At 34.7% G+C, this 27,992-nt stretch overlaps 1 protein-coding gene across 5 annotated transcripts in view; it reads left to right on the top strand.

Moving 5' to 3' along the window:
- Positions 1-27,992, top strand: part of LOC118187984 (calcium-activated chloride channel regulator 1-like) — a 101,217-nt gene that overhangs the window by 61,051 nt on the left and 12,174 nt on the right. For all 5 annotated transcript variants that reach the window (XM_085811633.1, XM_085811631.1, XM_085811632.1 and 2 more), the window contains 2 exons: positions 9,103-9,228; positions 12,434-12,631. In XM_085811633.1, coding sequence (XP_085667759.1) covers positions 9,103-9,228; positions 12,434-12,631 — 324 coding nt within the window. The remainder of the gene's footprint in view (positions 1-9,102; positions 9,229-12,433; positions 12,632-27,992) is intronic.

Genomic DNA, 27,992 nt, shown 5'->3' with positions numbered 1-27,992 from the left:
AAAATTAAATAAAATGTAAAGAGATAAATTGAAATTTAATACGCGATTTTTAATATAATTTTATTGTTAAAATAAAATTTCTACTGAAATTGTTATTCAATTACATAAAAGAAGCACCGGAGCCGAAATCCGGTGTGCTCCGGCCCAATTTAAGCTCTGATCGTAGGGGGGGAGTTCTTTTATTATCACAAAAATTAAATATACTATACTAATGAAAATTCAGGGACGAAACAGAATGAGGGTATGAGTGGGTGGAAACAAAAAATGAGGAGAATCTTGGTGAGAGAGAACGTTCTCTTTGACCGCGGCTCTCTGCTGATATAATTATAGCCATCAGGCAGATGTATGTCAGGGATAAAATGAGTCCTGAATTTGACTCCTAAGGATGAATGTAAAGTTCCTGGTTACGCTTCCCCCTCACCCCCAATATGGGTACTGAGGAAAGACGATGTATAAGACGTGCTTGAGCAGTTTTATCTCAGTATTTCGCTCTTATTGTACTCGCTGTCACTTACGCACATTTACCTTCCTGCGAGAATAACTAAGAAAAAAGGAAAACGTTTCGACGCATTCTTTTTATAATAGAAACGTTCATTTTATTTGCTTTGCAAGTGACACTGTCATTTCGTCTGTTACTTATTTAAAATTTTCACATTGTTCTACGTCTTAAAATTAGAAATTAAAGTGAATGACCTAAAAGTGCAATCGTATATTACAGTACAAGTGAAAAAATTGACAGTTTCACACACGCGTGTGTCGGATTTGCGCAATGCTTATGGGGTCCCACAAAATTTTCGTAAATACGAGGGTTGGAACTTTAATAGTGGCAACTATTTATTTACAAGGAATAGAAAAGTGATTCATGTCACCATGTTTTACAGTCCTTCAATATAGTCGCCAGCATTGTGTACAACCCGTTTCCAACGATGTAGAAGTCGCAGAATACCTGTAGCAGCGCCTGTTTTGTTGATAGTTTGAATGGACCGGTCTACTGCCGTAAGAATCTCAGGAACAGTTTAGAAGCGAGTGCCACGAAGTGGTTCCTTCATCTTAGGAATTAAGTCATAGTCACAAGGGCTTAGATCTGGGGAGTATGGTGGATGGTAAAGCACTTCCCAGCCCCATCGCTTAAACAAATCAGTCACAGCTTGCGCTGCATGCGGCCGAGCATTGTCATGCAAAATGAGAGGAACGTTCTGCAGAAAGTGTCGCCGTTTTTTTCTCAAAGCTGGTCGGAGATTGTGCTCCAAAAATGAGCAGTAATACTGCGCAGTGACGGTCTGCTGTGGGGGAACGGTATGCGTTAGGATGACACCATCACAGTCGTACACGAGAATCACCATAACTTTCACATTGCTGGGGTTCTGACGAAATTTCGAACGTCGTGGTGACCCGTGATGACGCCATTCGTTTGATTGGCGCTTCAGTTCTGGCTGGTACGATCGGGCCCAAGTCTCATCCAGCGTAATGATACGGCGTAAAAAAGCATCTCCTTCGCGCTCACAGCGCTCCAGGTGGGTTCGGGCAGCATCGTATCATAGCCATTTCTGCACTTCCGTCAATTGATGTTAAAGCCATCGTGAAGCAATTTTTCTCATGGACAGGTGTTCCTTCAGAATGTGCAGCACAGTCGTATGCGCTAATCCTGTTTGTCCGGCCAGCTGACGAATCGTTTGGCGGCGATCACTGTCCATTAGTGCGGCAACAGCTTGCACGTCTGCATCGTTGACACTCGGACGATCTGGCCGCCACGTGGCCGACTCGGATGTCTGCCACATTTTGGCATCCTTCACTGAATGCTTTCACCCATCTTGCTACGGTTCTGTAAGGCAATGAAGATTCCTCGCAAGCCTCTTGAAGCCCTTGATGACACTGTCGTGCTGTACGACCTCTGGCACATTCAATTTTTATCCAACATCGTTGTTCTTGTTTTGAAAACATCCTGACAACACTTACTTTAGACCGCGAGCTAATACAAGGATTCGTTCTTCGCGTCATTCCGCATGCGCGTGACGTAGGCAGGACGAGTCTTTTTGCTGAGAGGTAAGGTAGGTATGTAGTTTACGTGTGGTATATGCGATATTCCTTGGTTTTGTTGCGTATCGTTTTTTCAGCTGTGTTGCCACTATTAAAGTTCCAACCCTGGTATTATGGGGTCCTGGGGATCGCGAAAGAATCTCAGTGATAAAAAGGGGTCGCGACTGAAAAGTTTAAGAAACCTTGATTTACATTATGATATTCTAAATTATTTACATTCTTATTTATATTCTATATTATATGATACTTTATTTACATTATGATAATCATCAGACCTTTTGGGGGCAATTTTTCTAACTTCTTCGAATGGTGGATAGACATCTTGATTTTCCAGTAGAGGATCATAAGGCAATTTTCAATACTATAAGATGGTGGGAATTTTCTTACAGAATGTGGTGTATTAATATAGTCTTCAGTAACCTGGAGTAACAATTTTGTCCATGCTATATTACCCAGATAAGAATTTAGTTTACATTTTAGCCCAGTTATAATTGTCTGATTAACTTTTTCATAAAATAATTCAAAATTCTTAAAATTAAAATTTTTAAACAGTAATCTTATTTACAAAATAATTCCAAAATTCTTATCTTGTTAGCAAAATAATTCCAGAATTCTTAACCTTATTTCAAAATTTTTGACAACTCTTATACTTACTATATTATACTTACTATACAACTCTTATACTTTTTATAACAATAAAATTTAATAAAATTACTTCGTACAAGGAAGTAAAAAGAGAGAAACAAAGAAAATTTCTTACGTCAAAACTTAACACCTCGAAACATTGCCCATAACTTGAAATACGAAAACATTTTACACAGATGAAGAAAGCATGAATTTAAATAGTGAAAATATTAAAAATTTCACTTGCTTTCCATAAGCAATAACCCATTATTTCAAAATTCACGTATAGCGAAATGTATTCACACGCTGGATCAGTCACATAGTTGAACTTCCCCGGGGCGTCTTCACCAGAAACAAAAGTAAAAACTTCCTGTTTTGTGATGATTGACTAGTACGGTCAAGTACAGTAAGACCCCGCTTAATGCGGGGCACTGTTTAGCACTGTTTCGGCTTAACGCATTTTAATTGGAATAGGGAGATTCCCTGAAAATTGCGCGCAAGATTAGGCTTCCCCGAAATCGAAAGTAATTTATCTGCATTACTTCTTCTCTGTAGTATTACAAAAACGTATTTTTATTATTTCAAACATTTGTTGCTGCTATTGTAAGTATAAATTTATGTAATGTAATGAGTGATATTAGTGATAAATACTTAATTTTTAGTTTTTAATATGAGTGATAATAAGAAACACTAAAATAAGGCGACAAGAAAAAGCATTTCACTAGAAACTGAAATGCAAGTGCTTAGAAGAGTAGATAGTAGTGAATGATAATGTCAAATATGTGCTACATTGAATTTCTTAACGTTGGACAATTCTCAAGAATAAAGAAAAGCGTTGGACAGCGTGGTTCCTATGGAAGAATGGAATACAGGGTAGTGAGATCCCTCGTTGCATGGTGTCGGTGTGCAGAAACAAAGCATCCTCAAGGCGTACGCTATATCGTTGGTTGGGAAAGTTCAGCAGTGGAGTGGAGACCGCAGCCAAAGCTGTTCTCGCGGGACGACCAGCAACATCGCATACAGCAGCAAATGTGGCAGCCGTTTTGGATTTGATCATGACGAACAGGCGCATGACGTTCAACGAGATGCAAGAAGAGGCTGGGCTTGCGCGAGAAACATTGCAAGCGATTGTGAGTGGTGATTTAGAGATGAGAAAGGTGTGTGCAAATTGGGAGCCTCATGCATTCACACCACAGCAAAAGGCGAAGCACGTCGATATCTGCAAAGAACTTCTTGCACTACACGATGCCCATCCGGATGACTTCTTCATCCACCTAGTCACGGGGGACAAGTCGTGGGTTTTGCACAATATTCCTCCCAAAAAACACGCAGCTTCATGGAGTGGAAGCATGCTTCAAGCCCACGTCCGAAAAAGCCTAGGACGGGGTTGAACACGCGGAAACAAATGGCAACAGCTTTCTGGGATGCCCAGGGCATTCTTCTCGAGGACTGGCTGGAGCCTGTGTGCACTATCAACAGCGACCGGTACTGTGAGGCTGCCAGAATGCTGCGACTGCACATTCAACAGCGCCATCCGGGCAAATGGACATGATACGTGCTGTTGCAAGACGACAGCGCACGTCCCCACACCAGCCAGAACACCCGCGACACTCTCGAGGCATTGGGCTTCGCTGTGTCGCCACACTCTCTGTGCTCGCCCTATCTGGCCCCCTGGGACTACGCCTTGTTTGACATGATGAAGGATGCAGTCAGGGGCCAACATGTTGAATCTTCTGCCGAATTGTGTGCAATTGTCCGTAGGTGGTGCACCAACAGCCCCACAGACTGGTTTACCAAAGCTTTTCGGGACCTTCCAGCCAGATGGCAGAAGTGTATTTTACTTGCACGGAGATTATTTCTAACTGAGGTACTATACGTATTTTTGTTAATAAATTGTATTCCGCTATATGGCAGCATTTGCGTCATTCATTTTTGTACGACCTAAATAGTACGACAGAGGAGGTGGAAAAACGATTTTCTATATGGACTGACAATGAAATTAAATGCAATATGACATTAAGCCAGGTTATTGTAATGGAAACAGCGAGAAGAATTTTTTAAATCACATTCGGATTGAAACAGGTGACACAACTAAAACTTTCGTCGCAAGTCGCGGATGGTTTAATAGATTACACGTCGAAACAATAGTCATAACATACAGATTACAGGAGAAGCAGCAAATGGAGGTATAAAACCGGTGGCTGAATTCCCAGCGACATTAACTGAACGAGGAAAGTATCCTCCAGAATAAGCTTTTAATGTCGCTGAAACGAGTCTATTTTGGAAATGAATGCCAAAACATACATTTATATCCCATGAAGGAAAACGTGTACCAGGATTTAAAGCTGCGAAAGATCGCTTACCACTTCTCTTGGGTGCTACCGCCAATGGAGACTTCAAATTAAAGCCATTTCTTATTTATCATTCTAAAAGACCCAAGAGCGATGAAAAATATCAAAATTAACTATACCTGTAATTTTGGAATCTAATAAAAAATCATGAATAATTATGAAAATTTTCCAGATTTGGTTCACGGAACATTTTTGCCCGTTTGTTAAACGCTATTGGGAAATCCAAAAACTTGCACAGAAAGCGCCTACTTTTAATGAATAATGCTCGAAGCCATCCAACGAATTTATCTGACTTAATAGCATGCATTCCAGTCGAATTGGTTTTCATGCCGCCTAACACAACTGCAATAATCCAACCAATGGATCAAGGTGCTATATAAAATTTTAAAGCTTATTACCTGCGGTGCACATTTAGACAAATGTTTGAAAATACAGACGAAGATAATAAACATTCAATAAGAGATTTCTGGAAGAACTATAATATCACGGATGCTATAGAAAACATAAATCTTTCTTCGAATGAAGTAACGGAAAAATGTTTGAAAGAAATGTGGAAAAACATTTGGCCAGATTTAAACAAGGACGATGACACTAGAGTACTGTTGTTGTATGAACGAAAAATAGTGGAATTCGCAAAACAGGTTTAGATGAAGTAAATGTGGAAGATCTCGAAGAAAATTTGAAAGGAACAGAAGAAAGTCTTTCTAATGATGAGCTCACGGAATTAGCGGATCAAGAACACAAAAATATTAAAACACCGATTCTGAAGAAGAGCGAAAAAAACTTTCAGCGGCATTTCTAAAAACCAGTTTAGCTTTCATAACGGAAATTATAGACTTATTTATTGAAAATGACACAAATTTTGATAGGAGTTCAAAGGTAAGACGGAGTGTCATGATGCCTTTTCCCTTTATCGAGAATTTTTTACCGCAAAAGAAAAAATGCAAATGACATTAGATACCTTCTTAATAAAAAAAAAAAAAAATAAATAAAAAATAAAAAAATAATAAGAAGAAGAAAATTAGAAATGCAGAAAAATCTGAATGATCTGAAAGATAAATGCGACTTAATTTCAGCGCCATGTGATTGTTATAGTAATGATTGAAGTAATTTACATTTATGTATAGATAAAATTTTCAATTTCGTTGAATTATTATTATTATTAAAAAACTAAAGTAAAGACATTAAAATTCGAAGGTAAAAGAATAACAAACGTAAAATGCAAAAAATTCAATAGATATTATGAATTTTTTTTGAAAGTTTTTAGATTCGTGTAATATTCGTAAAGGTAATGAATAAAATATACTATGATGACGTCAGCTTTGTTTTTCAGTAAATTTGGATTCGTATAATTATCGTAAAAATAGCGTGTGGAAAATACGAAAAAGGCTCGACAAAAAAATTTTATTCAGAGCACCCTTCTAATAAATTAATAAATCATTTTTATAAAAGAAACTGAAATTTTGAAAATAAAAAAAAATGAAGATATTATTCTTCATCGTTTTTATTCGCATAGTTTTCGTAAAAAAACAGTGGGGAAAAAAAAACATACCCTTATTTCGCGAAAATTATACGCATATTTTTGAAGGCGTTTGTCTGAGTCTTTTTGTGTTGCTATTCAAGATTGTGATTCTTAAGTAGGGTAACACGCGGCAGCCAGGATAACCTGTTGTCAATTGTTATTCCAAGATAGGTAACTCTGGAATGCATTTGACTGGATTTATAAGAAATTTGATACTTGGACTTCTCTGAAGTTGACCTTTGTATCCAATCAAGACAGCTTTTTGTCTTCTGGTTGAGATTCGCACTTTGCGCTTTCTGACCCATTGTGAAAATATATCGAGGCAGTGTTGAGTTCTTGTTTCTAAGTTACTTCTTCTTGCCCCTGTGATTAGAAACTCATCAACATATGAAATAGTACCTGCATATTTGAAATCTTTTGAAAATGCCGGAAAGCAGTATTGACTACTATATTCCAGAGGATCAGTCCCAGGCAGGAATCCTGAGGACAGCCTTTGTTTATATCCTTCATAAAGATTTCACTGTCAGCTGTGACCTGAATACTTCTATCTTGTAGATAGATCGTAGTAATGTGATTTTGCAGGAGGGGACAGGCCATCTTTTCTAGAACTGCAATTACATCAGGCCACCAGAAGGAGTCGAAGGCTTCCTTGATGTCTACCGTTACGGCCAGGGTATGTACAGACATCGCTCCTTGTTCTGCCGTATTGTTGCTATGAGATCTGCATGTTCTGTTCAACTTGCAAGGTCTTACGTTAATTAGCCAAATATTATGTTTTTGATCTTTACTATAACTTCTTTCTTTCCGTTTTCCCCACCAGAACAAAAATTAGCTTTGACAGTATATAAGCTGAGGGTTTTTAATCTTAGACACCTTTAAATATGGCTTTTTAGATGACAATATCACATTTTTTAATAAACTGAATTATTGTATTGTAGAAAATTTTAAAATTTCAAAACATAATCACATTTTATTAATATTGCACAACCACATTATTATCTGTACTTTTCCTCGCCCTTGTAATACTATTCTTAAATGAAATTAGTTTATAGGAGAGGACTAAAAGAGGTTCCGCTAGATGATTCAGCCGGTACTTCACATTGTTTTTCTACAACGCGACCGCAGTTTAAAATGGCTTTCATAATTACGTTAAAACTGGAGATTAAAGATTATATTAAAAACAATTCTAGTGCGAAAAATTTATTTTATATGTATCATAATTATGTATTTATAACTAATGGCAATGATTAATTTAATTCGCTTAAAACTATTTTCAGATTTGAATGGTAAAATTATATATATTCGGTTATTTCACAGCAAGGTTACGTGAGAAGTCAGTTGCACTGCCACCGCGATTTGAAGCCTCGCGAGCCGAAACGTTTGGGAACACCTGATGTAGCATAACATAACAGGAACGAAAATGAAAGGGAATATTCGCCTGTGGACGTTTTTAACGTCAAATAATTAAATTAATTGTTTCTATGCCAATCAGTGAAAAACAGGCCTAAAAACAAATAAATACGCACAAGTTTAGATCTTTCATTTAATAACTGCATCTCAGCATTACTTATGATTATAAATATTCTCAAATAGACCATCGTAGACTTACTTTCAGAAAAAATAGTTTTTTTTTTTTTATTTTTTATTTTACATGTGCCAATCATTTGATCAGCAGGCCATCAGACTTCTGACCTTTCAATAATTTTGCACAATGTGATTGAATAGAATTAGTATAGAATAAAAAGGTGAATATTTCCTTTTATCCAACGATTAGGTCGTCACTAGCTGTGATTAGTTTAAAGGTGCAAGCGATTAGTTGTCACTATTTTCTAGAGGAACATAAAATGCAAGTAGAAGAATCCGCCTGTCTAAATTGACGAAGATAAGATTATATAAGTAATTATGGCTTGTCAAAAAAATTGAATTTTGTCTTAGAGAATGTGAGATACAAATGTTTTCGTACTAAAACGAACGTCTCAGATCTTTTGCTTGCAAGTTTGCAGTGCATGAAAAGTCTATTTGTAAGTTAGTTTTTTTAGAACGGAAAAGTATGAGAAGGATGGTTAAATTCTTATTAGGTTATCCCATGGCTATGTCTCCATTCTTAATAAAGAAATTGGCTTTTTCATTACAACTGATTTCACAGTGGGAGGGAACCTATTGAAAAGCTATTCGATGTTGTGCCATAAAATTTCTCTAGACCTCTTAGTCACAGATCTAAACAATATTGTTAACAATTTATGCCTCTAAAGGAGAAGTTGAATAGAAAACAATTATTGCTTTTTCGAAAGCATCAAAACACAGGGTAGACTTTTGGAGAGCTGCAAATATTATATTCAGTTGGCCATTGAAATGAGTGTAATTTATGGCAGGAAAGCCGAACAGAGTTTGAGGTAAGAAATACCACCACCGGCTCCCTGTGTTGTATCCAGTTAGATATGTAGACAAGTAACGTAGGCAAGTCCAGGAGATAATAAATGGCCTCAAAGTTTATAAATATATGCTACCAAGTATTTAAAATGTTTTAAAAGGGTGAAAAAAATCCTTAATTAATTATTTCAATTTCAGATCCTGATACAAAAAAAGGCGATGGAATCTTCAGCCGGTACTTCACATTGTTTGAAGAGAAAGGGACGTATGTTGTAAGCGTTTTCTCAAGCGTTGCAACACCTGAAGAGGCAATGTTTGTCACAGGTAAAATCTTACTTCTCATGTCTTCACTTTTTTCTACAACGCGACCGCAGTTTAAAATGGCTTTCATAATTACGTTAAAACTGGAGATTAAAGATTATATTAAAAACAATTCTAGTGCGAAAAATTTATTTTATATGTATCATAATTATGTATTTATAACTAATGGCAATGATTAATTTAATTCGCTTAAAACTATTTTCAGATTTGAATGGTAAAATTATATATATTCGGTTATTTCACAGCAAGGTTACGTGAGAAGTCAGTTGCACTGCCACCGCGATTTGAATAACGGATCTTCTAATTGTTAACTCAACGTGCTAACCATTTACAGCACGAGAACATGCACAGGGAAATGTGATAATTCCTTTTACTTTTCCCATTTGAAGAGCGACTGGAAAGAAACACGAAACCTACTTGATCAAATCGAAGCGTTAAAAAATTTTCATCCACCGCAATTTTAGTTCTGGAGCCACTATAAAGACTTCAGACCTTTTTAGGCCTTTTTTTAGAAACATTGGGCGAAGAAACCGAGATTCGAATCAGAGATATTCCAGATACTCTTCGGTCGTACTAACCACTTACACAACGAAAGCACGCAGGACGAAAGATGCAGAATCTTATTATGTGATGAACTGACCCCCTTTAACAATCTAGCAATTATTTCACAGCTTCTTAGAGATTTATTTCTACAAACGTAAACTAGCTAACCAAATTAAAACAGTGCTACTGAATACACAAATTTTGAAACTCAAATTACAGACTTTATAATAATCTAAGCTTAGGTTTGTAAACTATGCACCTTACAATCCGATAATTAAATAAGATAACATCACTTGTTATTTAGACTGGATTTAGTTTAAACTTTGAGTGCATTTACCTTTAAATTTACTTGTAAATCATCTATATATATTCTGAAGTTGATTATATTAACACGCATTGCGCTAGTAAAATTGGTAAGAACACATAACAAATTTAAACATGGTTTGATTTTAGCAGAAATCTTAATAAAAATGTGAGTTAGTGCTTTACTGTGGTAATTTCATTGTTACCTTAGACTAGAAATAAAAGTTTAGTATTACAGGGCGTCTATAAAAACACATTAAGTTTGTCGTCTTTTACAGTAAATATCTTCAAGAAAGAAACTGGCAACTGTCAAAATGGGGCAATAGTGCCTTAGTTTCAGATGGCGAAGGGTGGAGGAGCTAGGGAGCACAGTAAACAGAAACGGCGTCTCCATCATAGATCCAATAATAATAATATTTTTTTTTTCCTTTCAAATCACAATAGCTTACGGAATAAGCCCAACCAATGCACTACAAATACTCGCCGGCATACCTCCTCTGTTCCTGATATTGTAAAAGAAGACAACAATAAATAATCCTAATAACAAGGCTTAGAAAGAATGTAGACATTTAGGACAAATTTTATGTCAGCACAGACTATGGATACGACAAGAAACGTTTGGCATTACATTCTTCAAAAATAGACTTAAATGCTTTATTAAAGCCTCTCCAAACTCCGGAATTTACATATTTATACGCAGGGTAATTCAAAACTAAAGGAACAAACTTCTAGAAGGGGTACGGTATATCTAGATGACTCGGAATCTCATGTCAACGTGGAGTCGGAAATGCAGTCCTAATGAGATAAGACGGTTGTAAGGGGCTGTTGCGAGAAAACCATTGACAGCCACCCGCAAAGGTGTTAGGATTAAAAATATCTGAATACATCGGGATCGGAAATTGACATTTGAAGATCATAAGCTTAAAATACGTCATGACTTTTCTGATAATGAAGTTGCTCTAAGTTTCGTAACGTGGGCTCCTCATGGAATCTCGGACGTTTTGAATTACGCCGAGCATCCGGTCAAACGTCCGCGGTAGAAAGATGCACCATTTCAAAACGCGAAAAGCATTTTGAAAACGTCCGAGGTTATGCCACGTTATGAAATGTCAGGGACCTTAATCATCAGGAAAGCCGGAACTTATTTTTATGGTCTTTAAAGGTCAGTTTGTGATCACGATGAATTCCAATAAATTCTGTTCCCTACTACTATGATCATATGGAGGACAAACAAAGATACAGGAATGACGACCCAATAATGGGTTGGAAAACTCTTTATTTAGTGATGATTTACAATACATATACACTTTCAGTTTCACAAATGCTCAAAGTTCCGAGCGTTTACCGTTATGCAGACTTCATAACGGCGATGCATGGACTGTCGAACACTTTCAAAATACCCAATATGTCGCGGACGTTTGCAGCCGCCAAGGAGATGCCTGTTTTGAATTCCTGTGTTTCAGTCAACTGCCATCTTGCCATGGCTTTCGAGGTCCCGCACAAGAAGACATCCAGGCTAGATAAATCGGGTAATCGTGATGGTTATAAGACAGGTCCTCCATGCCCAATCCACTGCTGCGCAAATGAATTGTTCAAGTAATCCCGTACGGCACGGGAAAAATAGGCTGGAGTCCCATCGTGCTGGTACGCTATTACACGCCAAACAGATGTAAGAACACTGTCAAGTAACTGTGTCAGTGCCTCCTCCAGAAAAATGCGATAGTTTCGATAATCCCAATAGGGGGAATAAGCGATATAATTGATGACCAATAACGCTCACCCATATATCACTGAGCAGTATGTGGGTTCATATTTCGTGGGTTGTCATGGCACCACAGATGAATATTGCGTTGATTCAAGATACTTTCATGACAGAAAATTGCTTCAACCGAAAAAAGAATGCAGGATAGAAACGCTGGGCTCTGGTTGCATTTGTCCACGTAGCAGAGCGCGTATTCTAAATGTCGAGGATAATCCTGAGGTTCAAAAACATAAAAATTTCCAAAAGTGTCCACAATTTTGGTCACCACTGTATATTGATTAGGCTGTATAAAATTTCGATAGTATGGCTATCTTCGACACATAAGAAGTTTTTGCTATTATTGTATAGCTTCTTTTTATGAGCAACCTCTAATTATAAGCATTTGTACAATTAAACACTTAGCCTATATTTTTTACAGATGTAATATTACAAAATTTCGAGAAAATAATTCTTAAGTAGATTCTGTTCTAGATATTCTACATGCTATTCTAGGTATTCTGGATTCTGTTCTAGATGTACTAATTCTAGATATTTTATATCTTGTTATATTTTCCATATATAGGAATGGTTTCAATTTAAAATTAATTCTTTTCTTCTTAGGTTACTCTTCAAAAAAGGCAATCACTCCAGTTCAAACAAAAATCGTTGGCTTTTTCACTGTTCTCAAGAAACCGCCACCGGTGGACATAATCCCTCCCAATCGGATCTGTGATTTGAAAGTTATTTCTGTGAACCATGAGAATAATACAGTAGAACTTCAGTGGACTGCACCTGGAAATGACTATGACTATGGAAATGGTATGTTTTTAAATTTCACTAAAAATTTTAAAGAAAACATAAAATAATCATTATGCTTTTCTTAATAATAGTTTTATATTTATTAAATTATGAAAATGGCGGTTACAATGCGACAACTACTTTTAATAATCGTATTCAAAATGTGTAATAGTCGAAATACTACCAGAAAATTGAAATGTAAACTACAGCCTGAATAAAGCCTTAAATAAATTACGAAATATAATTTTGATTAAAAATACACGTAGCAATTATATAACAAAATTAAAAAGTCATTCATTTGATTTTAATAGATAATTTCATATGCAAATTTATAGCACAGTGCTTCAATACTTACTCTATAGTAAAAGACTTCTGTGGGAAATCACCTTCACGCCATTTACCAAGTATGGGCGAGGCGAACTAGGATGCTTACATTCATTCGATTGTCATTTTGCTCCTCATGATTCTCAGAAGCCTGGCCATGTTTCCTCTGTCGTGATGATCTGTGCAATAAAACCATCTCCTTCCCTCTGGAGTCGATTCAAAACGTTTCGTGCAAGTACATACCTATATACTAAAGTGGTAGCGTGGATAACGTACGGGTATTCAATGCTCTGCAGGTTTGTGGTATCCAAGGATCTGGTGTAGATCGTGGAGCTTAGTTCTGTGGCATATGGCTATATCAATGATTAGTGCTGGTATATCAAACTTAACCCTTCAAGTGGACAAAATGTTGCTGTTTTCTTGACATCTAGCACCAAGCTGCTCTCGGACGTCTAAGGTGCATGCTGCTTGTAGCGATTTTCAGAACAGATGTCAGATGAATGAATGTCTGTTAACGTGGATCTAACTGGAGACGTTTGTTCCTAAAAGAAAAAAGTTGTTCAGTTCGATACATGCTATATCAACACAGAAATTACGTATCATACAAGTTTGCTGCTTATGGGAACTGCGCAAGCAGGTATTTGTAAAATTAGGCGATATCTACTTCATTGAATTTTTGGTTTAAATTTCAGTCGCACTGAATTTCTGTTAATTCCATTTGTAAATGGGATTGTACTTTCTTAACGTCGGTTGGAAAATTATTTATGTAAAAAGACCTTCTCAACAGTACTTTTTAACAGCCAAGGTTGTATATATATCTTGATATTAGATGAAATTCCAATTTTTTTATATATATTTATATACTTTTCGTTACTTTTTCGGGATGAAGAGGGCCACAGAAAAATAAATCAAGAGTCGCGAACTTGACATGTCTGCGATAGTATGATTCATCATCAATCATCATCCAATAAAAGAATTGAAGTGTGTGGCTGTCAAACTGGAGTCGTCCGGAACGACGTCGATTCTGAATGGCACTTCTTTCACAGAATTGTTTCCCTCTCCTTTCCTGTCACCGTAGGATATGCTAACACAACATAACTACATACTTGTCGAAGAGACTAATAGCAGGTTTGTGTAACGTATTTCTTTTGAAAGCGTTGTTCCTGCTTCTTAAAAAAGATTTTAGGGCGCTTGATTTTTGACTCCACACTTCAAATCACTTCACACTACAACTGCCGCCACTAACTGCGAACCTTCAGTTGACTGTCAACCATCTGTGTAAGAAAGTACTAGTACCACTGAGCGTCGTGCACAACTGTCACGACGGAGTGGTATTGCCACTACTTTTTATCCAATTCTTGTACGTATGAAAAATAATGAATCACGTACATCGACCCAACAAGAGAAGTGCACGTTTTTGATTCATGGCTTTTGCCCAAATAATGCATAATTAAAAAATAATCTTAAAATGACTATGCATGCAAACATCTAAGGTGCATTTTATGAAATAACCATCAAATTCGAGGTTCAAATTCTAAATATTATTTATGTTATTTAAGTTCTTCTATTTTGAGCAATGCTGATAGCCTCTTAATAATGTAAAAGATGCAAACGAGAAGTTTTCATTTCGAATTCCGCTGCCGCCAACGTTCTTCTATTTATGGGTTTTATTAAGTTCTAAACATTACTTTATTTTCAAAGAAAATATATTTAAAAAATAGTTTTGAAGAAACGCCGCGAGGAATTAAGTAGTACAAAATTTTCTTTGCAGAAACACTTTCTCATCCGTTTTAATTTATTATACATTTCCCACAAATGTATTTGCACAAATGTAATAGGTAAAATTTGTTATAGAATTTTCAACATATGAAGTATCGACATTCAGGACATTGAATAAAATGTATTTTATTAGTTCAAAGGGGCAATTTGCCCAGAAAAGCTATTAATTTCGTTTTGGCACTTTGCGTCGATTCACTAGAAACGGCGAATGACTTTAAATTCTTGCCACCAAATATTAGAGAACTTTATTATATTTAAAGAAATTAAATAATTAATAATATGCATAAATGTATGGATTTTTTTCGCATTGTGATAAAACTACGGTATCTAGAGCCATCAAATTTTGAATAATATATGCCTCCACTCGAATATGAACATCTAGAAGTCTAAATTGGGAATTTGTTTTATTATCTGTTTCATATTTTGTAAAGCATTTATGAGTTTCTGATTAAAATCTCAACGGTTTCAAAGAAAGCAATGGCAACACTGTACGGGATAAATAAAAAAAACATTTTTATTTCCTGCGCGCGAGACTGTGTATCGGAAAATCTAGAGAAAAAGTTGTTCTTTTAAATATTTTGTGATATTGCTGTTGAATTGAATTTTATGGTTTAAGTGCGAAGAACATAATATTTTATAAATAAAGGTAACACAAAAAACTTTAAAAAAACGCCCCTTTGAGCGTAATATAAAATCTGAAAGCTTTCGGATTTTTTTCCTTAGTAGAAAGGGGTAATTTGCCCAAAAGAGCTATTAATTTCGTTTTGGCACTTTGCGTTTATTCACTATAAACAGCGAATCACTTCTTTAAAATGTTGCCACCAAGTATTAGAGTTTTAGATTAGCTGCGTTTACAATGCCAATCTGCCTGAGAGATTAAATCCTTTTCCGCCGAATGGAAAAGACATCAAGTTGCAGCTATTTTTAACCAGAGTTTAAATCTCCAGCGTACTAAAAGAATTTCGTAGTAGCCTAATGCTTTCGTAGTAGCCTAATGCTTCCGCAGTAGCCTAATGCTGGCCTTTTTATTATCAAGAAGACACTTCGTAAAATACGGAAACGTTTCTTTGACACAATGCCTATGCAGGTGGTGATGCAAGTTTTACACTGCATGTTTTGGCACACAAAAACACGTATACGGGGATAGAGCGCTCTTTTACTTTCTCAAATGATTATTCGAAACAGCTAATGATAAAAAATACAGTTTGATTGACACGGATTATTTGAGTGACTGACGGAGAGCTTCTTCCGTTGACATCTGTCGTCGCAGTTCCTTGTGCAAAACTGGATTCTTTGATTTCAGATGACCCTTCTTATTGCCTGAAAAAGAAGAATGTCTGCAGTTTTGAAAGACTTTAAAGAAGCCTCAGACAGTTAGTTCCCTTGTAGAGATATTTAAACTAAAGTTTATGAAGCATATCTCGTCGTTTAAGATACAAAATCCACAGGACTTAAATCAGAAATTAGTTTCTTTAAGTTACAAAAATGCCATTCAGGCGATACAAGAGCTGTTCCGAATATTCATAGGTATCATCACTTTTCAAAGCCTGAGGTATTCTTTGGTGCAAGTTTTATTTTCGAAATTATAGCCTTCAGATTCTAGACACCATTTACAGGAGATGCACTAGCTTTTCCCCATGTACTATCATACACCAACAGAAAAAGTTGTGACCCATTTTATATCTGTGGAAGATAGTGGAAGTGGCAGCTTTCCCTTCCTGACCTGTACTAAACTTCCAAAAACAGTGCTGTACCTCTCAGCGATGTTTCAGTTTCATGCATTTTCATTAAACTCCATGTTTACATAAGCAACATCAACCAGGTACTCAAAGATGTTGAAAATTTAGATTCAAATTCGGTATAATAGGTACAAAAGTTTCAGAGGCAATGTATTGCAAACTGCCGGTGGTTTTCTTTGTCATTTCATAAATGAGATTCCTTCGTTTGTTGTAACTGCAGTCTGAATCTTAAGCCCTTTCTTATATTTTATATTAAATATAATTCATAATGACAAATCCTTTATTGGCGGGATTGTCTGAAGTAATGATTTCCTTGCTTAAATTTTAAATAGTTCTGAAATTTCCGTCCACATTTTCAAGATTCGAACAATGTGCGTAAATCAGTATATTGTATCTTCTTGCAAAACACGGAATTTCCAAACTTCCCAAAACACTAAACGCATTTAATTTCATTCTTTCATATCTCCTGAGTTTTGTCGGAATGAGGAAAACAAATTGAAGCACGTGAAAAAACAACAACTAAACATATTGCACGCATTAAAAAGCATCACAGTAAACGATTACATGTGTAACCCTCCGTTCAATAAAACGGCATTTTGTGGCGTTTCAACTATAAATTGCGAATCACTTTTTAAATTGTTATCACCAAGTATGATCGCCCTGTATTATATTAAAAAAATTAAATAATGAAGAATCTCCACGTATGTTTTTCGCATTGTGAAAAAATGACGGTACCTAGAGCAATAAAATTTTGAATAACGTAATCCTCCATCCGAACATGGGCCCCTGAAGCCCGAATTTTGAATTTGTTTTATTATCTCTTTCATATTTTGTAAAATTTTAACGAATTTTTGATTAACAAACTCAACGACTTCAAAACGAGCAAGCAATGGCAAAACAGTGCAGGGGGGGATTATCGCAAGCGCGCGAAACTGTTTGTCGGAAATTCTAAAGATATGCTGTTTTTAAATATTTTGTGACTTTACTGTTGAATTGAATTTTATGTGGTTTAAGTGCAAAGAACATGATATTTAATAAATAATGGTAACACACTAAACGTTAAAAAAAAGTCCCTTTAGGAGTAATATAAAATCTGAAAGCTTTCGGATTTTTATTTATTTATTTTTTATTTTGCTTCCTTTTTTTGTTAAGGCGACTATTCGTTCAAATTATTGCATTTAATATTGTTTGAGAATAAATTATATTAGTAAATAAATCAATTACTTTATCAAAGCATTTTTTTTACTTATTATAAAAAGGACATTTGTAATAAATCATTAGTTACAAATGGAATAAACAACATTTTAATTTTATCCTAAAATGTAAAGCTTAGATAAAGTGACATTTACAAATATATTAGATAATCTTGAATGTATTTTGTAAATAATTTTCTTTTTCCTAATGCGTTTCTCCAGGGTGTAGTTGAAAGCACTTTCGACTACCGGTCGGAAAATCCAGATTTCAAATTCCTGTGAGGGTACTGCTGATTTTAATGTTTCCCGTTTCAACAAAAATCTCTAAACCGCTCTAATACTAGTACCCGAATTAAAACGTGGCGGAATAATGCGTCACCACAAGTATTTGGGGTCTAGATCTTTTCCTCCCTAGTCGCCCTTTAAATGGAGGGAAATGTAAGAAATTTTCTTTTCCTTACCGCGTGCTTTCGTGGTATAATCGGAAGCACGTCCGTCTAGCACAAAAGTCCGTACTTCTAATACTTGCGAGGAAATCGTTGATTTTTTTCATGTTTCTTGCTTTGAAAAGCTTTTAATCGCCCTCATGCTTTAGGGTAAAAAGTTTTATCAACGGACTATGTTCAGCCGTCAGTTCTTGATTTAGGTGATTTTCCTTTTAAGCTTTCACCAACATTAAAATATTTTTCTTAAAAGGAAGAACGCCAGTGCTTTTAGCTCTTATTCTATCACTTTCGTAAGGGAACCGGCTGTCCTGTTGGGAGAGAAACAAACAAAAAAAAAAAAAAAAAAAAAAAAAAAAAAAAAATTCTTCTTCCAAATTATGTAGAGTTGACCTAACCGATAAAACAGATCTTGACTTCAGATTGATCAAGAAAGATAAGAATCAGCTTGATATTCAAATTCATTTCTTCAGATTAACTCTAGAACAAAATTTATGATTAACAAGTTGTCAAAATGAATTACAGCGATATGTGGAAAAAATGCATTCACAGCTCCTGTTGATTCCAAACCGTTTCTAAATGGAATTTCAATTTTTTTTTAATTAGAAACCATGCATAACAAAGCAATTGCTCATCTCCTAATTAGATTTTATTACGATCAAAATATTCAAATAATAATTTTAGCAGAGCTTAAATTGTGCCGGTACTTCTTAGTTTTTGGAATAAACCATAATTCTAGGCAGAGCGCACCGGAGCCCTAAATGTGAAGGCTTCGGCACTTCTTTTATGTAACTGAACAACAATTTCAGTAGAAATTTGATCTCGAAAATTTTATTTTTTACAATAAAATTATATTAGAAATCGCTAATTAAATTTTAGTTTATCTCTTTACATCTTATTTAATTTTAATTAATTAAATACCGTAATCTTTAATTATTTAATTAAATAATAATCACGTTTTACTTAGTTAAATAATAATTGTGTGTGTGTGTGTGAGTATGGCAAAACCTCGAGGGCTATCTGCCTAAGAGGAGGGATGCCTTCGTGGAGGACTTTCTAAGGGAAACTGGCTCGTATACACGTTACACATGGGGAAAACCACGAAAACGCCCATGCAGCCAGCCCGTTCGTGGGATTCGAACCTCGGACCGAACTACCAGTGTTCAGCGACTTTACCGCTCGGCCGCTGGTAGGCTAAATAATAATTGATACACATTAAGTAATTATAAATTAATTTGATAATTATTTACTATTTAATTTTTAAATTATTAATGATTTTAAAAGTCACTTTATTTATTTACTTTTGTTCCTCTTCGCTGACGGTCTTCCATAGGGCTCCAGCACTTCTAATTTTAGAAATTAAGCCCTGATTTTTAGTAGAGTTCATTTATGGACCGAAATCTATCCTTACTGAAAGCCATGCTCAGTATAAAATGCTAAAAAATACAAGTTGATCCAAATGAAATTATTATATTACAAATTTTTCTTGTAATAGTACCAGCGTAAGCTACGAAATGTCTTAGGCTGGTGAATCTGAATGGATTTTTAAATTGTCAAAAAATTACTCTTAGCTAAAAGATTTGATCAGAAGAAAGCAAAAACATAAATATTTTTTAATCTGAAGTATAAAACAACAACTGTACTAAAACAACTGAAACTTATATTATTTGCTTAATTTAAACCAACTCTCCATATCTGTCTATTGGTATAATCCAAATAGAAAGATTTTTTTAAACAATGAGTAGTATTTAAACAAAAATTATGCAAAACACTTCTAAATTAATCTTGGAAACTGGATTCTAGTTCTTAATATGAGGTGGTGATTTTTTTTTTAGTCCAAAGGGATTTGAATCCCGAAGGACTATTAGTTTCGTTTTGGCATTTTGCGTCGGACTCATAAATGTCGGTTCACTTTTCAAACTGTTGCCACAAAATGTTAGAGTCCTACATTATATTTGAAGAAATTAAATAATGAAAAATCTGCATAAATGTATGTATATTTCTCGTATTGTGATAAAACAACGGTACATAGAGTCATCGAATTTTGAATAACGTAATCCTCCAGCGAATATGAGCATGTGGAAGACCAAATTTGAAATTTGAAATTTGTTTTATGATCGATTTCCTATTTTTTAAAACTTTGACGAATTTTTGATTAACAAACTCAAGGATTTCAAAGCGAGCAATGGCAACGTTGTGCAGAAAAAACATTTTTATCTCCAGCGCGTGAGTCTCTGTATCGGAAATTCTAAAGATATGCTCGTTTTAAAACTATTTTGCGATATTGCTGTTGCACTGGATCTTATGGTTTAAGTGCGAGGAACATGATATTTAATAAAGAAAGGTAACACACAAAATGTTAAAAAACGCCCCTTTGGACGTAATTTAAAATCTGAAACATTTCAGATTTTTTTTTTTTTTTTTTTTTTTTGTGTGTGTGTGTGTGTGTTTTTATGGTGTGTGTCGGTACTAGGAAAAGAATTGCTGTAAGCTGTCACTGCGAAAATTGAGAACTGCAAAAATTTGTCATTGCGAACGTTGTTGTTTCCCCATGTACACAGGGATCTGTTTTCGTTAAGAAAATCAGAGACTGGCACAAAATCGGCATCGGCACACAAATTTTGATCCGCATAATGCAATCGTTTACGAAATACGACTTCATGGAATGTGAACAACGTGCTTATAATGCGAAATTTTTGCAATTCTCTGATTTCTTTTAATTATTTTCTAGACACATTAGGTATGTTTTGAAAGCAGGAGGGATGAAAGAATGAGCAACGTCCTTGCCAGGAATCGAACCACTGACCTCTGGACCACTGACCGTGCTGAGCACTACACTGCCATGCTAAGAAGGCGGGAGAAATACCTAATAATTTTATGCTCTCTATATATTTAATTTCTAAAAAATTAATATTTAAATTGATAGCATAATAAAAAAATTGTTTTGGAATTTTAATAGTAAACGCTTCAAGGTTAGTCTAATCTGAAATTTTCAGTCTGTTGTTTAATTTGTTAAATTATTTAACGTGTCTTAAATGTGAACAGTATGACCAAAATATTTTACTAGAGATTTGAAGTTTCAAGTATCGGAAATACATTTCTGTTTTATTTCTAATAATATTTGAAAATATTGTATAAATTAATATCTTTGTGGACAATTTATAATTGATAATTTTTTACGTTAAAAAAAGGTTGCGTTACAAATTTTAAATTCCGATGAATATTACATTGTTTACATTGTATAAGAGCCCACTTTCTCCAAGTAAATACTCGTACTGTTATTTTGAAAGCAGTTTCCACAAACTGGATCCCCTTTTTTGTGTTTAACAATCTCCTTCTGGTAATTCTATCTCCTTCAAGCACTCATTCAGTTCTTCTAACTTCCTCTCACCCCGCAACGTTGGGGATATCCCTCTGATAGTACCCTCTTGCTCTCTAGTTCTTGAATTCAAGCGCTGGCTTGGTTTTCTTAAAACTTCTTTGAATAAAATGTTTTACATAACAGTACAGCGTAGATAACAGTATTCTGTACGATATTATTATGTCTTGATATGGTTATGACTGAACTCCATAAATGTGCGCAATAATCTAAAATTTCAAGTTATTTGATAACTACCTGCTTATATAAAGCATTTTTACCACTTGGCAAAATTAAGTAGAACTATACGACGTTCATTTAGCTCATTTGTTAGTTATTTATGTAGTATAATATTACTAATGATGAATGCTTTGAAAATGCCAAAGATGAAACTTTCTATCGAGGTTGCATTTCAGATGAATTTACTATGAAATAATAGTTTCTCAATTCAGTTCTGTTTAATTACCGATACAACGGAATAGTTTCAGTTTTCAGGAAATTTATTGATACGGTGTTATTCATCACAAGTCCGGCGAATCATGATTTGAATTCATTATATAACCATGTATTTATTATATTGGTTTTTGATATTAAATTGAAAGGAAAATATTTTTATATGAGTTACCAAAAACGCTGCAGTGACCTATTGGTAGCTCACGATCGAAGTTTTGACGATCCTTGTCGTTATATATTACTTATCATAGCTTGAACAGGAGAAGTTTTACTATACATATTTCTAAGATCGTGAGTGGTGTTCAGGCTTTCAACTGTATCGGCTTTTACCTGTAACTGGAGAATGTTCTTGTCATTAGGTGGTAAATTAAAAAATAATAATAAATAAATAAATAAATAAATAAAAGCGCTTGTGTGCCACCGAAATCGGCTCAAATTCTGGTCTGTTTGAGCTGGAATAATAAAGAAATAACTCGATAATAAATTGAAAAGACGAATGCAAATCTGATTTGATATTTATGAAAACCTGAATTCTAATGAAATAGTCATATTTTTAATTGAACTGGGTTTGAATTAATTGCAGGGCACACGAAAATTATAAGTCTAGCTGAAGGGTTGACTTCATGAAATTTCTTTACCAACAATTGACTCATCTTCACATTATACATACGGAAAACTCCGAAAAAGGATTAAAGTATTATTGCTTTAAACTCAGACAGATGGACAGAAATTTTAAGCATCCTAATTCATTATTAAGAGAGTTTTAAACAAAATCATAGCATTTGTTTAATATTTTTTCCCTCTCTTGCGTGATTAAATTGTGAAATTCAAAAAATGTTACATTACATTTCTGCCCCCCCCCAGTAAGCATCAAAAATAGCATTCCCGAAATGTTGCTCTTCACTAATCGCATTTGTCACTAAAAAGAGAGAAGATGCGAATGAAAAATAAATAATGTCTTGTTATTCAATAAAAGTAAGCATTGTGTTATGTATGTGAAAGTTTCATCTGGGAAAATGATGATGTTATTACATTTATTTCAATATTATAAGAAATAGGCGCTTTTGCTGTTATTCTCCATGATTTAAATTGTGTGCAATATGTAAATATATGATTACATGAATTAAGATTCAAAAGCGCGTTTAAAAAAAGAAACTAAGAGCGAAATTTTAATAATCATGAATCAAAGGGCAGACAGAGATACAGAAAAACTCCCATCTCGCTCCATCCGAGAATACACCGGTGCCCGAGCCGAAATTTCGCTAACACTGGTAATTCGACATGGGTTCGATTTCAGGCAAACGGGCTACTGCATGGACATTTTTGTGGTTTTACCCCATATGTAATGTGGTTGCGACTCAGATTCTTTGAAAGATCCTCCACGAAGACATCCCTCTCCTTAAAGAGATAGCCCAAATCTGCTTTTCTATAATTAGATGAAATAAATCCATCTCGCTCCGCTCTATCTGGCACGTGATATTGAGATTACAAGGACAGTGAGGAAAAAGGCGAAAGGACATTCCTTCCACAGGTTACAAGGGAAAAGGAAAATTAAGCGAAATGCCATTTTTGGATTGAAAGGACGAATCAACCACATTTCCTTCCATACTTTGTTAATGTTTCTAGCATTTTTTCTATTTTAATACTGGCGCCTTTAACCGTTTTACCTTTTTTCATTGGTGTGCTGGAAAATGGATTGGTCTTTTTTTTTTTTTTTTCCTTATCATTCTTTGAAATACTGTATTATACTACATATTCAGGGCTTCAACTGAACCGGAGTTCGGCTAAGCTGTTCCTTAGTTTTTCTTACAACTTATAATCTAATCTAAACTATTGCCAGACTTAAAGCTGGCCATCACAGACGATTGAAAACTGACAAAGAGGGTAAGAAAACCTACAGGAACTGTGATAACTGCCCAGACACACAACTGAAAACTGCACATATTTTTGATTGTCCAGCCATCCTTACTAAATTGCTAAAAATCGGGGTTCTGTTTTAGAGACCGAACCTGTATGGTGATAACATTTTGCAGATTGTTAGGGCTGTCATCTTTACTCATGGTACTATTTGAATAGGCTTTATCACAGACATGACAACAACAACAACATTGCAATTCAACCTACAGTCCCTAATAAGACGAGATCCGGTATTTTATTTTGTTATTTAACTATTCATCATAAACTTAATGAATTCATTAAATTTTTGTTTACCTCGGTATGTTTTATGGGATTTTAATTTGAGCTGTTTATTATTTTAATTATTAATTTTAATTTATTTATTGTTTTTCTTTTCTGACAGCCTTCCGTGTGGCTCCGGCTTTTCAAATTTTAGAAACTAAGTTTTGGTTCTACTTGAATTTCAATTAGAATTTGTAGATTTGCAGTATGACTTTGCAGTTAAATGCAAGTTTTTAGAAAATCATACGCTATCTGACAGCCATTCGAAGTACGTGCCAGAAGACAAGTATCCAGGAGTACGTAAACATGCATTGTTTATGTCTTTTATCTTTGACAGTACGTATATATGTGAATAGTTGTTTAGTCAAATGAAGACCACAAAATCAAGAACACGTCTGCCAGATCAACATTTGAAGGGTACTTTACAAATCGCAACACAGATTCAGTTTCTCATTATGGCTGAGAAGACTTCCTTCCCGACAGTAATGTGAAATTTTTATTGCCATGTACCATGTCACCTTCAATCTCTTTCGTAATTTAAAAGAAAAGTATATTGAGTCGACTTCCATTAAATTTTATATTTTTAACAAGATAATTAGTATCAAAATCGGTAACCCACCACCTCTTCCCTTAAAATTAATTGTAATCTTGCAAACCTTCGTTTTATGAATTTCTTACCTCCGCTACTTATTTGATTAGATGTGTGGTCCACGAATCTTTATAAATTTATTGATATGGTCTTCGAACGTGAAAGGTTCAAGACCTGTATTCCAGAGCAGCGATACTCAACCGGTGATATGCAACAGAAATATAGGTGGTACGCAGAGAAACGAAGCATTTTTAACTGTTAGATTCAAAAAATTAACTGCCTCCATATCCTATTTTTTTTTCTCTAGCACTTGTAAATTTATGCGATCTGACTAAATCTGTGCATTTATATCATTTAGACACAGCCGCTTGTAATAAGTTTGTGAAGTGTACATGGAAAACTTCTTTACATGATAAATGGACCCATTAATTAATGCTGATAAGGAAACTGCATTCAGCGAATGGAATAAATAGGAGTAATTTATCCACTAACTACCGTATTTTAATATTGGGCGATATCTCGCTATCGAGAAGAGCGAACGAAGACACGGTCACTCCTTTGTATGTGTGAGAAGGAACTGCTTTTTACTAGAGCGAAAAGTCAATCCTTCCAGGTTGGTGCCATTTTGGCATTAGATGGAGGTGAGATATCACTCCTTTGGAATCGGATGCTTTCGAATTTAGAGTAATTAGAATATGTGAGTAAACTAATAATTGAACGAAATTCGTTATATCAGTATTTTTATAAATTGCACTGCGAAATACTCAGTATGTGTTGTTTTTTGAATAAGTGTCTCTTTTATGGGACAAGGATTCTAAGGATGTGAATTATATTAGAGCAGTGTTTCTCAACCGGTGGTACGCAAACGAAAAATAGCTGGTATGCAAAGAAACAAAGTATTTTGTGTTAACTATTAAATTCTAAAATTAAGTACCCCACATCCTGTTTAAGTTTTTTTCTCTAACTCTCGCAAATTTATGCGATCTGAACTTTGTTCAAGTTCAATAGCCCCTCGCAGACTTTAGCAAAATAATCTGTTTTTATTTTCACAAATATTCTTTTAACCATAGACATAATGAAATGTGTCATAAATAATGTTTTTAAAGGGAGTAATAGAAATGGATGTTGTATTTAATAGGAAATAAAAACAAGTTCCTATAAAAAGATCATTAATTCTTTCAGAGTTAATCGATTTATTAGCATGTCTACACTTTATGCCGCCACCATTTCCGAACTCATACTGCTCTATTTCCAATTAGAATAATTTTTTATGTTGATATGCTGTCTCTAACACCGGGTAATTTGCCATCTTGTTGCTTTGTATTCCTTACTTTTCTCCCCGACTTGAGAATATAGTCGTTTGTTTTTGAATGACTCGTGATATATTGGGCAATTAAATAATTTGTGAAAAAATAATAAAACAAACCTAGATTTTCAAAACGGAAAAACGGCTAGAGATGACTAAGCGGAAAAGTAATGATTCACAGTTCATGGATCAGTACAATGCATTAGCACTAAGAATACTGAAAAGAAAATTGTTCATTGAAAATATAATGAAAGTTATTTATCATTTGGGCTTACTTGGAATGGAGATGAAATGGACCCTCAACCTCAATATGTTGTTTGCGGTGGACTTGTACACTCAAAGTACAAAACCATCGTTTCTTTAAAGACAACTTGAATCTATGCACGCCAATTTAAAGCATAAATCTGAAGAATATTTTAAGAGACAATTATCGGAGTTCAAAAATAGTAAACAAATAATATCAAGGTTCCTTATAATCAAATAGGATAAATCAAAGGTTCCGTTATTTAAACTGAAAAAGCTTCGAAAGCTAGTTAATGAACTTAAAAATATTCCGCTATCAAATGATACAGTAAGTCCAGGAATTAATGAAATCGCAAATTCCATAGAAGAGACACTTATTCAAAAAATAACATATATTGAGTATTTCGCAGTGCAATGGACAAAAATACTGATATAACGAATTTCGTTCAATTATTAGTTTACTTACATATTCTAATTACTCTAAGTTTGAAAGAGTAGCATCCGACTCCAAAGAAGTGATATCTCACCTCCATCTAATGCCAAAATGGCATCAACCTCCAAGGAGCAACTTTTCGCTCTAGTAAAAAGCAGTCTCTTGTCACACACAAAAAGGAGTGACCCTTTCTTCTTTCGCTCTTCTCGATAGCGAGATATCGTCTGATATTCGGGTGAAATCACACACATTACAAGGAGTTATAATAGTCTGCTCACTCCTTGATGGTGCGATTTTTATATACTTATTTTATATTTATTTTATTTGCAAACTGAAAAATGGTATTTACTCTATGTTTATGGCTCAGGTAAAGTTTTAGATTTCTGGTTAATATTATATCTTGAAAAAATGTTTTACACTACTTTTTAACATGCTATTGTGATTTTAAATATATGACATATACATCTGTTTTAGATTTGCTACCTATGTACTTACAAAAAAAATTATTGGTGATGAAGATTATGAATCAAAGTAGACCATCACTGAAATAAAAAGCACAGTTGAAAGACAATCATATCTTTATTGTTTGGACATACAGTTTTTCTTTCCAAATCTAACGAAATGTATATTTTAAAAAATTACATCCACATTAAAATATTGGAAATTCGGTGTCATGTTACAGTATTTAACATTTTGAAATACTTAACACTATCACTATCTCACAGTACATCTAATGTGAAATTGCTTTGAATACACAAAATATATTTTATTTTACAGAAACATGGTTTTTGCCTTTATCTATGTGTAGTAAGTAATAAAAATAAGGAAATCAATGCAACTTATACATAAAAACTGGAATAGCAAAAAATTCGGACTTAAAACTTGGTTTTTGAAGAAAAAATAAGGTCTTTCAAGTGCTTAAAACTTTGAATAAATATTTCAGAAATTTTCAAAATTTGATTTGAGAAATAAAATATGCTTAGTTCATAAGCTACTTCTCCCGCCTTCTTGGTGTGGTGGTCTGCACGCTGGGCGCGTATTCCAGAGGTCCGCGGTTCGATTCTCGGCGAAGGCGGTTGCATATTTTTCATCTTGCCTGCTTCCAAAAAAATACCTAATGTCTCTACAAGTTGAATAAAAGAAATTTAAAAAATCATGTATAGTGATATACATTCTGAATTTTGTATTGTAACCAATAAATCATGTATAGTGATATACGTTCTGAATTTTGTATTGTAACCAATCCTTTAACATAAACTGTTGGACTAATTGTGACAACAAGGCTGCCCTCTGGTGAGTAGTCAGAGAAGTACTTCAGTAAAAGCCAAGCGTCCCATTTGATAG

Source organism: Stegodyphus dumicola, chromosome 2, assembly GCF_044657685.1.
Source record: "Stegodyphus dumicola isolate Sdum_Otavi_A_Nest chromosome 2, ASM4465768v1".
Classification (NCBI taxonomy): Eukaryota; Metazoa; Arthropoda; class Arachnida; order Araneae; family Eresidae; genus Stegodyphus; species Stegodyphus dumicola.
The sequence above is the reverse complement of the archived record's forward strand: the minus strand, read 5'-3'. Positions and strand labels throughout refer to the sequence as shown.